The 14,546-nt window shown below is 37.4% G+C and overlaps 1 protein-coding gene across 1 annotated transcript in view; it reads right to left on the bottom strand.

Annotated features, from left to right (window-relative positions):
* Window positions 1-14,546, bottom strand: part of LOC133276628 (ankyrin repeat domain-containing protein 26-like) — a 50,046-nt gene that overhangs the window by 24,164 nt on the left and 11,336 nt on the right. Inside the window, 15 exon segments of the mRNA XM_061467653.1 lie at window positions 199-232; window positions 1,172-1,321; window positions 2,041-2,279; window positions 3,090-4,067; window positions 4,485-4,570; window positions 5,561-5,605; window positions 5,697-5,763; window positions 5,868-5,896; window positions 7,629-7,740; window positions 8,923-8,978; window positions 10,132-10,213; window positions 10,928-11,913; window positions 12,332-12,392; window positions 13,397-13,466; window positions 13,550-13,583. Coding sequence (XP_061323637.1) covers window positions 199-232; window positions 1,172-1,321; window positions 2,041-2,279; window positions 3,090-4,067; window positions 4,485-4,570; window positions 5,561-5,605; window positions 5,697-5,763; window positions 5,868-5,896; window positions 7,629-7,740; window positions 8,923-8,978; window positions 10,132-10,213; window positions 10,928-11,913; window positions 12,332-12,392; window positions 13,397-13,466; window positions 13,550-13,583 — 3,029 coding nt within the window.

The raw sequence follows: 14,546 nt of genomic DNA, 5'->3' as shown, positions 1-14,546 counted from the left end.
TATATAGTATCACAGGTCAGTACAAATGCATGAATGATTCATTCTCTCATTCACAGCCCATAGATTTGGTTCAAATATGACAAAAGCTCACACTAGCAGCAATTTGTGCATCTGGTTGATCACTATGTAAAAGCTCTTCCTATTTAAGTGATTAAAAGCTGATGCAAACTATTTATCAAGAAACTAATTTTACAGTACCTTGTTCTTTTCAAACCCTGTTCTGGCTGCAGGTCTGGAAAACAGAAACATACTTCAGTACTGAAAGGCTTATTATGAACAATTATCTGAAGTTGCTCTGAAAACTTTCATGTAAGAATTTTATTAGATTTAGTTGAAGATTGAAAAAAAATTGTGCACTATTATGTCTACTGGAAGGCTATTTTCTTGACAAGATATTAAGCAAACAGTTAAAATAACTGTTCTCTGCACTTCACTCAAACTGACAGGAATCTTACAGCTAGACATGTGGGTTTAACACTGGGGGTTTAGCTCTCTTCAGTATTGAAAATCCTTCTCTTACAGGTCAAAGAACCTATAGGTCTTGGATTCTCTAGTGTATTGGGTCTGGCTGAGATGGAATCAATTTTCTTCACAGCAGCCCACACAGTGCTGTGTGTCAGATTCTGATCAAAACAGTGTTGATAACATATCAGTGTTTTAGCTATTGAACGGTGCTTGTACAGTGTTAACACCTTCTGTTTCTTGCTTTAACTCCCACACAAATAAGGTTGCGGTGGGCAAGAAGTCAGGAAGGGACACAGCAGGGGCTAAAAAAAAAAAAAAAAAAAAATTAAAAAAAAGGCCAGAAAACAGAAAAAAAAAAACACCAAAACTGAGATGCCTGCAGTGAAGGAGTAATTCTGCTCATTTATAAAATCTCTCTTCTCCCTTTCTAAAATAAAAATAATTAAAAAATATATATGTATTTACAAAGTGCACATGCTCAGTTAATTATGCAGAATTTGTGCATATCTGACTGTACTAACTTGTCTAGTATGTTCAAAGCACTCCAAGCCAAAAAAAAAGTGCTTTTGAACACAAAGGGCATTCAGGTAGTATTGTCCCATGAAGAACAATCAATACAGGCATCAGCTTTACAAAAAGCTTTAGCTTTCAGGTCAATTTTTATCATTAAGTAAGGTTTCTTTATATCATTCCTTATATTCAGCACCTTCCTTCATCTTGAGATGTGTCACTGGAAGGGCTATCATCCAGTACTTGAAAATTATTCCCACTGGAAGAGCTCAACTGCTGATTAGCTTCCTTCTTCAAAGTCCGTCTTTTGTTTTTCTTTGCAACTTCCGCATTCAGAGCAAGTTTTCTACATTAAATGGAAATGGAAAAACAATCACTAATTGAGTAACATACTTAAATTATGTCCAGAAACAACTGACTTAACTCCAAAGGTGACAGAAGATACAAGTATTTAAAAAAAACCCCTTCCTTAGGAATGAGCGGTAAATGTGGAATCTGATCTAGATTCAGGTAAGCTGGAACATATATCCTCTAGGGAGCAGAATCCTTTGAAAAACAAACAGGAAAAAAACCTCCTGATCTGGTTTACATAAAAAACATCTCCCTTCTTCAGACTTCAGAGATTGGTTTGGTAATATCTTTTCCCTTTTCCTGACAAAGACCATTCGAACTTAATGAAAACACTAACTGCATGAAGATAACTAAAATCACCTAGAAAAGGGAGAAAGCAAAGTAAACTACAAGTTCCTACTTTTCTTTTCTGGATAGACATTTCCTATAAAAATCACTGCCTTTTTTTCCGGTCTTCAACTTTGGTTTTGAAGACACATTTTGCCTCAGTATTGACAAGGAAATCCACAGGATTTTTTTTTTATCTTTTTTTTTAAAGTAGGCAATAAAGCTGAACCTGTGTTATAAGCTTAGTTTTTTCTAATTTTTTTCCTCTAGATGTTTTAGAAGCAGTGGACTACTCAGTATGGCTTTCAGCACTGACAAAACTACTTCAGCTACTACAGTACCAGAAAAATCTAAAAGATCCTTAAGTAGCACTACAAATAAGTTTACCCTTTCATTGGCATTTTAATCAGTTTTGACCTCTTCTCAGGTGAAAAATTCTTTTTGTCCTTTTCTTCTATAGCGCTTTCATTCTCCATTTTCAAACACTCATTCTTCCTTAGAGTAAGCTTCTGTTTCCTTTGCTGATCATCAGCGTTGCTTGGTGGTGTATTTAATTTATCAGGGTCATCTTGTTTTGCCATCACCTGCATTTTTAAACATCTTTCTTTGCTTTTGTCTTTCTCAACCTACAAAAACACATTTATATATTTCTTAGTTTTTCTAGAAGAGAAACACAATATCCAAGACAGATTCAGGGTTTACCTCTAAAATAATGAAAAATGAATTTTTTAATTCATACAGAGAAGTATTCATAACAGAAGCACTGTCAAAAAATTACACTACAGAGGATATTAAGTCATTGAAAGCACTTTGAATTCACTCATGATTAAAGATGTAACAAGAACACAGCCTGTAAAAAGCAAACAATAGCGTGTATCAAAACATAAACAACAAAATAAAAACATTACAGATGGATAAAGAGTCTGAATGACTGCAGAATGTTAGTTGTAAAAGCACAGAGGAAAATCAACTGCAAGTGTGCTGGGCTACTGCTTCTTTAATGGGGGCAGAGGGAGGATCCCAAACCAACAAGCAGAAATGGTTTCACAGCAAACAGGAATCTTAGTGAAGGGCAATGATAACACACCATGCAGAAATCACAGCAAATGAATAGATTAGTCAAGACCCTGTTCAGAAGCTATTTTCATTCTCTGATTCAGAATCACAACTGCTGTAACTGTGCATTTCTTTTCACAGTAATGAATAACAGCTCACACTGGAACTGAGTGCCACCTTTTGTTAAAATGGAACAATAATGTATTCTGTGTTTTCCAAAAATGGGAGGACAACTCTTCACTGCTCTATTAATTGTATTTCCATTAAAACAAAAACCAATTAGCACAATGCATCTTCCCTTAATGATTAATAGCTAAAGTGAACAGGACCATTGATATGGAGAAAGATTAGAGAATAATGGGTAGCAGGTGAACTTCTACCTCTTTTTGCAGCTCTGCCTTCTCTTTCTCCAAAGCCAGGAATACTACTTGAAGCATTCCTATCTTACTCTTAAATCTTTGCATATCTTGTTTTAGTTGCTCATCAAGATTCCTTTTCAGCATGCCACATGACTGCTGAGCATTTGCAAAAGGACTTTCAATTTCTCTTTCTCCTATATTATTATTGCCAAGAAGGCAGTCGCTGGGAAGATCTCCATTAAACCCACAGACTTTTCCAAGCTTCCTTTCTGTTGCAAAAAGTGCATCTTCATCACTTGTAGAAACAGGTCTTATTTTAGGAAGAGCATTAGAAACATCATCCAAAATATTTGTTTTTAAGCTATGTCTCAGGGAGCATTCAGGATCTCCCTCTACATTCCTATTAGTTCCATTTTCCTTCTCTTTCATTTTTATTGTAGGCACTTTCTTTTCCTCTCCTGTTGCTACAGGCACCTTTGTGTTATCTCTATCATTTCTGCCATCTTCTTCATCTGCACTCCACGTATCTTCCATATTTGCATTTAAGTCATTTTGATCAGGAAGGACACCAAGACTTGGAATTACAATTTCCATTTTGGGTACTTTTCCACCTGACATAGGTTTAATATCTCCAAAATCACCTTTTCTTTCTAGCTTACTACTTGATTCTGTCACAGGAGATGAAACAACGGAACTCTTTGATTCTTCACTGAAGCCATCTTCTGACACTTCTTCCACAAGGGAAGTAGTTTTTCCAGTTTCATTAATTTCACCAAACAGTTGCTTCAGCTCTGCTGTAATGTTTTTAAAACTTGTTTTCAATGCCCTTTTTTCATTTTCAACCCACAGTTTTTCATATCTTTCTTCCCAAGTTTTTTGACTTAACTGCTTGTCAGCACTATGTGACTTCTCATCATGGTGTGAAATTTCTGCTCTGTCAGTCTGATTTTCATGTGCTGTTTTTTGTATCAAGTTGGTAATTTCTAAAATATATTTATCCTTAAGTAAACAGGTACAGACAGAAAAATTTCCAAGAAAAAGGAAGTTACAGTTAATCTAGGTAATTTCTGTTGCAAACTCATCCTCATTATGTAACAAATATAACATTTTGAGAGCAATTTTTATAATTAAAAAAAAAAGATGCTAAAGATTCACAGTATCACCCAAAAGGAAAAACACTAGCAAAAATTTAAGCAAACTGGCTCTAAACAAATCAGTAGAAAAGCCAGTATCCAACATAATTACAAGGATTTTACCCTACTGTAAGAAGACTGCATCCAACTTCACTTCAATACAGCCTTCATCTATAGGACTCTCCTTTCAGCATTATACACTGACTGGTATGTTTTCTTTACCTTAGTGTAGAATACAATTTAACAATTCAGACTCTAATTCAAAATATTTGGGTTTACATACCTGTACCCCATAGTTTTCAGTGGTATCCTTGATGTCTTCTTTTGTAGCTGATGATGACATGTGACAGGTAGATCCTGAATAGTCAACTACAGCAAAAAAAAAAACATTTCTATAACCAGCATGACTTAATATTACTTATTTACACTCAGAGTGCATCTTGCATCATCATATTTGTAAGAAAAACACTTAACACAAAATAACATAGCCCCTCAAATTCGTGAGCTCCTATACATATAACCTCCATAATTCAACATCTTTCCTTCAATAGTTACACATAATTTTTGTAGAGAGGTCCTTGTCCTTCTTACTAGAATTGTAATGTGGCTGGATAATTTGAACCAGCAAGATTCCCCTCCACTGAGCATACAGCTCTGGAAGCATCCACAGGAAGGCATGGCGAGAAATACTGGAGCTTGATGAAGTCCAAAAAAAGTACCCCCACAGACACCACACTGATTTTTAACATCCTTTCAGAAAACAAAAGGAAAAGAACTCAAGAGAGCAGAACTAGGCACAGGCACCCAGTATTTGGTAATGTGCACATCGTAATAATTCCTGCTAAGTACAGCTACAGCATAATCCCAAGAATTACCCTTTGTCTCACCTGCAGCTCCTGGACATCCCTAGCCTGGAATTAGCCATAGCACACGCTCAGAGAACCAGTAATATCAAGAAGGTGTGTGTGTGGTTTGATATGTTGGTTGGTCTTTTGGGCTTTTTTTTCTTGGTTGCTTTGGTTTGGGTTTAGTTTTTTTTTGTTTTGGTGTTTCTTGGATTTTGTTTTTTTTTTTTTGGGGGGGGGGGGGAAATGGGAGGGAGGGGTGTGTAATTGTAAAGAAAACTCAGGACTGCCTGAAAAGGGGAGATGACAGCAGTCACAGTGGAGGAAGCCTACATCATCAAGAATATTAGTGTTGAATGGCAGACTAGAGGAGAGAGCAAACACATGCATAGATGAGTATTTCAGTAGACCTGCTGCTCCCAGAACATCTTGCTAGAACCATTAATTTAATATTAGGAAAAAATATGCAAGTAGAATGCGTCCATAAAACAACACTGCAAAGAGACAAGAATACCTTCAATATTCTCTGCATTTCCTAAACCAAATTCCTCCAACAGATCTGCAAAACAAATGAATCAGATGCTTTATTAAATACTCCTGTCCAGAAAGATTATGAAGTGAAACCCAGAACCACGTGAAGCGAATGTTACCTGATTTCTCCTGCCTATTTTTAGGAGAGGGCTTATTTATTTCTGAAACAGCTTCGGGAGTCTTTAACTACAAAAGACACAATCCAGTGATGAAAAAAAACAAATTCAAAGTAACTACATACTACTTAATAAGCAGAACAAGTAGTTGGTCTGAAGTGAACAAATATTTACCTGGGAATTGCTGGGTTTCTCTGAAAAGCCTGGCGGTAAAAAAATGTTTTGTCAAGTGTTATTTAATTGAAGGTATATTTTACTCCATTCAACATCAGTAGTTTCTACAACTAAATATTAGTTGCAAGCATTATTTCATCAAGACATTCAATTTCGCTCACCCTACAGCATTTGTATTACTATACAAGAAACTGACAATACATACTTCCCTTTGTGCACCTTGGATTGAGAAAATAATCACAGGAGTAGGACAATTCACATGAAGCAATAACATGCTTGTTAACAGAACAAGATGGAAATATTTAGTCCTTCTGAGGATCTGAATCCTGCTTTCATAAAGGATTATTCCAAAAGCCAAAGCTAGTCTGCTGCAATGGATGAATGTTCATGAATGAACAGTCCAACAGCACTACCGCTATGATTATTCTACAAGTGTTTAATGTTGAGAAGTATTTTCCTTTCCATTGATACAACAGAAGATATATGGGAGCAGACACAGAAATCTAATGCAAATGATTTCAGTGACGTAAAACTAAGCTAGTTCTTATCAGATTATTCTGGCTTATCTTGAAAGAAAACAAAAGAGAAATATTTGGTTGTAATCCGCAAACTTTTTTTTTTCAACTATTTTTGTCTAATATTAAAGAACTTCTAAAAACTCCCCCACCTGTATATCTCACAACCTCTGTTTCAGTCACCTTTTAGTTTGAGTCCTCTCATGAAAAAAGTATAAGAAATGTTACTAGGAATGGCTCTACAGAAAAAAAATTATATAAAAAAAATCATTAAAAATCAAAATGTATTTGATTTCAGTAGACTTGGTGATCTAGCAGTACGGAAATACCTTAGAAAGGCTACCATAATCATTTTAACACCCTTTATACACTTCTTTTTTTCCTGTGGGTTTTTTGTTTGGTTGGTTGGGTTTTTGTTGGTTGGGTTTTTGTTGTTTTTTTTTAATTATAATTCTTTAATTAATTTTTTTTTGTTGTTTGGTTGGGTTTTTTTTGTTGGTTTTTTGGTTGTTGTTTTTTACACTTGTTTTTGACTTATCTACTAGAATCAGACAAAGCAGACTTCCATGACAATTACTCCACAAGTAGATTTAAAACCTCCTGGGACCTTGTAACATTTTGCTTCTAGTATACTGAACTAAAACTGGATTAGCTTCTTCAGCTATTCTGCTGTACCTCTACTACAAACGGGACTGACAAACTGCTTGTTAAAGGAGAAATCCTTTAAAAAGAGTTCTATCTCAACAGCAAAACTTTCCTGCCATCCTATGCTCAAGATGCTCAAGAGACAGTGTCACAAACTACAGGCAAAAGACTTTAGCCACAACACCTGAACTTTTAGTCACAATTTTAGCTCCTAGGCAAAGCAGAACAGAAAGCTATGAAAATAATAACCTAAGGGAAAAAAAAGCTTATCCAGGTCATAGCTTTCTTCTCTTGCATTATCATCAAAATTAAGTTTTCAGAAAGGTCAGGCCTAAACCACATATACTTTCATCAGTATGAAACAAGAACCTGAATCCAGAAAAATCTAAATGCATCCAAAGTACGCACATAATGCAAGCAAGACAACTTGCTTCACAAACTGGCAAGGAAGAGCTGTGATAACTGGTGTTAATTAACAAATACAAAGCACTTCATTGCTGTAGCATATATCATTAACAGCATTTCTAAAACAGACACTCATAAAAGTTCACTTTAGCCTATAAATGCTTACAAACAAACATTTAGTCCACCAGGAAGTTACCATTGTGGTCCCCTGAAGAAGGAACCTGAGAGCATGCTCCATGTCTGTCTGCAGCTGGGAACACCACAACACATGATGCTTTTCTCAGACTTTCAGAATCTGTCTCTATAATCTAAAAACAAATGCATTAGAATTGGTACAAATGCATTTTCAACTCATTTCTATGCAAAAAGCTCCTGCTAAGCCGTCTTGCACAGCATGGTATCAAGTACCATAAGGGATGCAGAAACCTCTGATAAGACGCTTGGAAAGAACACATCAAGACATAGTGTATTGGAAAATCAAAGCAGCTGTGTTTTCAGATCTTAGGCATAAACCTCAAAACTCATCTAAGCTACTCTGTCATGTTGACAAGCCTTGGCAAACTGGACAGCCACAAAAGAGAATTAACATGGCAACTCAAGATGTGGGTTGTGAACCAGTAACTGCAGGTCTGTGGTGATCCAATTTTTGTACTGAACTTGTAGCTGACATTCAAGTTCACGCTTATGTTCCCTAGGGACATATCCTGCAGGGGTGAGTGAACACATCGCTACTCCCAATTGCAAGGGTGATTTGGGCTGAACAAAGTCTGGCAAGGCAAAGCTTACAGAAACTAAGGTTACCTAAGAAAAAAAAAAAACAAACAAACCCCAACAAAACCAACATTTTACTCCTGTATTTTTAAGAAGAGGGCAGGGAAGATTTAGATTTTCCTCATAAGAAAAGCCACAAGTGGTTAACTACAGCCAGCCTGTTTTCTTTCATCCCATTACCACAGACAGAAAGAACAAAAAGGGCAAACGCAGCCAGCATGTCTGGTACTTCTGTTGAACATGACTTTCAAAAAGGGACAAAGTACACCTGCAAAAGGTAGAGATAATCTATTCAGAAACACCTAACCATCTAGGTTGTAGACTGTAAGGGCCACCAGGTCAGCAGAATAGAGCTGTATGGTATAAGGACAAAAATCCTGCCAACCCCTGTGAAAACCTCAGACTATTTTAAGTACCAAGAAACTTCACTGCTTCAATACTATACTAGAAACCAAACTCAAAAGCCAGTTTCTATGAGGCCCATGTCATCAAGCTGACCTAGCTTTATCCCAATCCTAACAAAACAGCTGGCCTACAGCAGAAGTATTTCAAGGGGCACCAGTTACCAAGATATGGCAGAAGTGGAAAAAGAGGAAAGAAGCCTCATCAGTGGTAGGGCCCAAGTCAGAAGCAAGCTCTCAAGAGCTTCTGGATCTTATTCCTGCTCTCCCACTCCCCACCCTGGTGGGAATCCCCGTGCTCCTCCTCTCATTAAGTACCTCAGAATCCCAGGGAGAGTCATCATCTTCCTCTGCTTCCGCTGCTGTCACAGCACCTAAAAAATGAGGTGAAAAGGGAGACACTGATTTTTTTTTTTTTTATTTCACTCTGCCTTTCCCTGTCATTCAAGCCCTGCATCCAAAAGATGCACAGTGGCTCTATTGTTGAGGACAAACTCAGAATTGTTATTCCAGGGTTTCTTCTCACCCAGCCACATCATGGTATTTCCTTTACATAACCACTTCCTCTTGCCTCCTTTGCAGCAGAAGATGGCTATGCACAACAGCTGACAGCTACAAGCAACACCCAACACGTTTAGGTAACATTCCCGAAGACATCCCAGCACACTGCTGTCCTGTGGTACACAGAGTTCAAGTCACCTCTCTCCATCCTATAGCTCTAAAATTTGGCATTCATTACCACTTTCCCCTGTACAGGAAGTACTGTTGAAACATTATCCAAAACATCCTCAAGCTAACAACACTAAAATCACCAAGAAACAATGCTCCTTTTGTCCTTCTATCAGGAATCATCCTCCTTGACACAGGGTTGCTACCCCAAACCTTCCCAGCAGCTAGACACCGGAGCACTGCCATTTAAAAATGTGCCTTCTCCTCCTCTGAGACCCAAGGCGAGTACCAAGTGCTCAGCTCTGATGGAGCTGGTAACACTTTCAAGCACACACAAGCGTGGCACTGGAGAGATGCTCTGCATCTTAAAACTGGACAAGGTGAGGCATCAGAACAGAACAGCTTTCTCTCAGCTTGACTAAATTTCACAGGCTTCAGCCAAGAGCAGTCACAGCTTTTCAATCTGACTGCATGGGCCAGAAAGAAGAATATTAATGTCACACAAGTCTTCTTTTTCATCTCCGTATTTTGTTCAGATCACTTCAGGGAGAGCACAACAAAAGCAAAAATGGCACTTGGTTCATATAGCATCATTCAGAATCGAATGTTAGAATTTCACTTCAAGAATAAATGAAACAGCACAAAACTACTTTCCTTCTCTGCCAGTGACCATGAGGACTCACAGGCAAGAAGAAAATTTGCTTTCTCAGTGTCAATCACCATTTCAGCTCATTTGCTGTGCATTAATACTTATAAAGGAATTGGGATCAGTATTCACAAACTCATTGCTCTCAGTAACACTGTCTTTAGAAGCATTGCAGACTTGACGGCTATAATTACAAGCAGAATTTTTCATACCCTCAACAACTGCAGTCTGTAGCTTTTCACCAACATCTTGCTTCTCCTGCTCCTCCTCGTCATCCCACTCAGACGATTTCTCCTAAAAAGATCAACCAAAACACTGCAAAGGGCTGAAAAAGCATCTTTTCCACCACCTACAGACTACTTGAAAAATACTTTTCTTGTTTAAGACAAATGTGAAACTTTGAGCTTTGTTCTACAAGGCCTTCAATTTTTCCATGGCAATCTGTATGAGTAGGCAGCAATGCCTAACACCATAAAGTCTCATGGCTGGTTCTGCAAAGCCCCCAAGAATTCCTCATGTCAGTCTAACACTAGCTTTAAGTTACATGATTCTGGAACATGCCTTCTTTTCCCCTACTTTTCTCTCAGGACAATCACTAGCTTTCTGCTCTCAATCCTATTTAAACTTCTTTCTGTATCCTCAATTTCAGCCATCACACAAGGAATTTTACTAAATGGCAGCAAATCTTTACAGATAAAATCTATACGTACAACTGAGAAAACTTCAGCCGAATCCCAAAAAGGACTACTGCCCATTTTTTTTCCCACAAAACCACTATAACCAACAGGAAAAAATATATATACACATATATATATAGCCTGATAGTATTCTTATACCTGAGAAACCATTCTGCCTGGGAGTAAGGCATTCCCCAATATCAAAAAAGAATGATCAAAAGACTGATATATGTGAAGAACAGTATTAATAGAACTCCAGTTTAACATTTGTTTCTTACCTATATTACCCTTAGAAAATAACCTTGTGATTGAATCATCCCTATATACTCACTTTGGTGCTCGAGTAAGATGCTGCTTTTAAATTTTCTTCACACTTGTTTAAGCACAAGTTTTCACTGTCTTGTTTCAGTGCTTCACAGACTTCACCATCTACTTTTTCACATTGCTGTTCTTCAGTATCTTCATCATTCACACATTCAAGAACAGAGTTTGGTCTTTGACTTCCAAGTCTTGGGTTTTTTGCTGCTAACCAAGAACTATCGTCATTTTCAAAGCCATCACCATCACCAAAGCTTGACTTTTTCTCCTTAAGACCAGAGCTACCTGAGAGAGGCTGAGGTATCTCCTTTTTCCAGTTTGTCGTTTCAGAGCCTACAAAACAGGAGTCAGCATTTCTGTGAAACTTCTTATGGATCATGCTTTTCTTGTTCCCCCCTTCTTGTGTATCTTGCAAATTATTTAGATTTTGAAAGACAGCTTGTTTTGGTACTGACTTGCAAGATACTTCATTATTCATTATCTTTGGAGACATGGCAGTTATATTTTCTTGCGACCATTCGTAACATCTATCTATAAAAGATACAGGAGTATCAACAGACTCCTCCACCTTTTCATCAAGTTTTTTACTTACAGCATAATCACAGACATTTCCAGCTTCACAACAAGCTTTCCCTTCATACTTGGCACTACTAATGTACTCCAGTTTCTGATTAATTTCCCCTTTAGGCTCTTTTTTCTCACCCTGCTCCTCCTTCACTATGCCATTAGAATGAGCTTCTTCAAGATCTTCCTCCTCCTTTTTGTCTTGAGTAAGATCTTCATCCTCTTCTTCCTCTTCCTCCTCATAATCTTCATCATCATCTCCATTATCTTTTTCATCATGTTCCTCTTCCTCCTCTAGTTCCTCCTCCAGGCTTTTCGCATCCGGAATCAATAATTGTCCACATTTTCCTTTGCTTGCATTTGCACCTGACAGGGCTCTTTCTTTGAGGCATTTCTTTGGTGACTTAAGATTTTCAATTCTAGAACTATCACCATCTTTAAGCACAACAAAAGGAAAAATACATGTGAACAAAAGAGTTATGTAAACAGTAACAGGCACATTACCAGACTAATGCATACAAGTCATCTTGGAACTTCTGGAAAAGGAGCCAGATAAGTGATGGGCAGGATGGAGAATGGACTTGACTAGGAACAAAGGCTTAGGAGGGGATTAATATCTTAATTTTAAGGATATGACTTTTTCCTGAAATGACTAAGTCCTGTGTTTTCAAAATGCTACTTTTTTAGCTACAATGGCAAAAAAAACCCACACTACAAAACAAAACAAAACTACACCCAAAATAAACAAATGAAACAAAAAAAGACCTACAGAAAAAAACAACTAAAAACCACCTCCTTAGCAAGGCTTCTTTTATGTATCAGTGTATCATGCAGTCTTTTCCAAATAGCTTACTGTTTTTCCTGTACTGCTGGGAAGCCTTCATTAACTGTACCAAGTTTGGCTTCTGCACCTTCTGTAAATAAAGAAACCTGGTTTTAGTATATGTAATCATTAAGTAAAATTCAGCTATATTTAAGATCACAGTTTCAGAAAGCTTCCTGCAAATGTGCAAAACACAAGTACCTGTTGAGACTCCTAGACTTGATGCATAAATTAGCACCTGCAAGTACACTTCCTCAAATATCCCTACATTTCAAAACCATGCCAGAAAACTGTAACATTTCTATTTAAATCAGGGCAAGAAAATGAAATGTTTAAATATGCTTGCATCTCTAGCATTACTAAGAAGAGTAACTGAACTTCTACACCGAAGTTCCTCATCACTGCAGAATCCCAGTGCAACAGAACAGATGCTCCAGACATCACTGCAGAAGCTGATAATTCTTCAGAACATCAGGCTAAACAATAGGCATGAGAGCTTGTAGCTGGCAAAAGCAACACTATCTCAGCATTCAAAACAGCAGAGGGAAAACATGCAGTGTGAGATCACATGCACACATGAAATGCCATCTCATAGAAGAAAAAAAAGACAATCCATTTGAGTAACTCATCCATTGAATGTTCTTAAGGAGCCCGATGAGGAGGAAAGGAGAACTAGGTAATGAAGGATTTCAGTAGATCTTGATAAATAAATGTCCTTTTTCTTTAACAGGATTTTATCACCAAATTCACAGGAAACAATAACAATGTTCAGAGAAGAACAGAACAAGTTATAACAGTAATGTATAGACTTTTAGGGTCTGCAAATCTGACTCAAATGAACAAGTAAAACAGTGTGGGTGTTTATCTCATCACCTCTTTGGCTCTTTTGCCCCAAACCACAAATCTACTGCATGGTCTGCCATAGATTTGGATCTTTTAGGAAAAGCTCACAGCAGAAGAAAGGCTGGCAGGCCGGAGACTGCATCTAAGCAGAAAACAATATTGGCTAGAACTGCAGTTTCTGTCAATCCCAGAGAAAACTGGCCTTCAACTCACTTATTTTTACAGGACATTTTTCTTGTAAACACACCATACCTTGGGGGTAAAATTGAGTTCCTCCTCCTCGGAAGTATGCCAACTGTCATCACTCCCCACCTCACAGCTTCTTAAAAAGCAAGACAAAATGAGTATTGTGTCTCACAAATCATTCCTCAGGTAAGTGTTAAAGTGGCATTTTTAAAGTCTCACCTTATTGAGTCTCCTTGGAAAAACACGTCCATTGCTGTTCAAACATTAAGTGACACATTGAAATTAGATCTGACATGCTAACAATTAACCAGAAGATACAAACATTTAACATGGGACAACTCTGCAGGTCATAGTAGTATGAAGTTTGGGGTAGTCAATTCAACACAAGACAGCCTGAACAAATGCATTTCCAAAACAAATACCATACATTAACTATATTAAACTAATAACATATTAATGTTAAATTAAATAAAAAAAAAAAAAACAAACCAAAAAACCACAACCAAAAAACACCCCAAAAAGGCCAGAGTTGTATCTCCTTCAGACTCTAATATATATAGAAGTTTAAGAAACATCTCTAAGGTAAAAACCAAACAACCAAAAACTATGCACACAACAAAACTCCAAACAAACCAAACCCACTGAAAACCCCCCACAGCATGAATATACTACATCAGTAAGCAATTAACAAAATGTTGGTGGCTTAGCAAGACAGCTAGTAAATTAACTAATGCTGAATTACTGATATTACACACATGTGCACACATCACATACAGAGATTTTACTATCTTATGTAACATTATGTTATATAATACCAAGATTTGTTGCTCTACCCAGTTACACATTATTCAGACAAGGTAAATAAAATCAAAAACCATGATCAAAATCTAAAGCTTATTCTCAGGTGGAAGAATCACCAGCAATTCTCTACATTGCAGCAAAACGCGTATTCAACAGATAAAAGGCGCATAACCAGGGCATTCTATATTGCACTCCAAGCTTTCATCAGTGTTACGAAGCAGCTTGCATGTAGGATCACAGAATAAATCAGGTTAGAAGGGACCTCAGGAAGCCTCTAAGCCAACTGCCTCCTCAAAGCAGACTCAGCTATGAGGTCAGATAAGGCTGCTTAAAGCTTTAAACCAGTCTGGTCTTGAACACCTCCAAGGAGGTAAACTGTACTGTCCTTATCATGGTGAAGCAGTCCCTATTCAAT

The sequence above is a fragment of the Pezoporus flaviventris genome, unplaced genomic scaffold (assembly GCF_033815535.1).
Source record: "Pezoporus flaviventris isolate CSIRO_AGI_PZ_B2104156 unplaced genomic scaffold, CSIRO_AGI_Pfla_v1 ptg000045l, whole genome shotgun sequence".
In the NCBI taxonomy this organism is placed as follows: domain Eukaryota; kingdom Metazoa; phylum Chordata; class Aves; order Psittaciformes; family Psittacidae; genus Pezoporus; species Pezoporus flaviventris.
The sequence above is the reverse complement of the archived record's forward strand: the minus strand, read 5'-3'. Positions and strand labels throughout refer to the sequence as shown.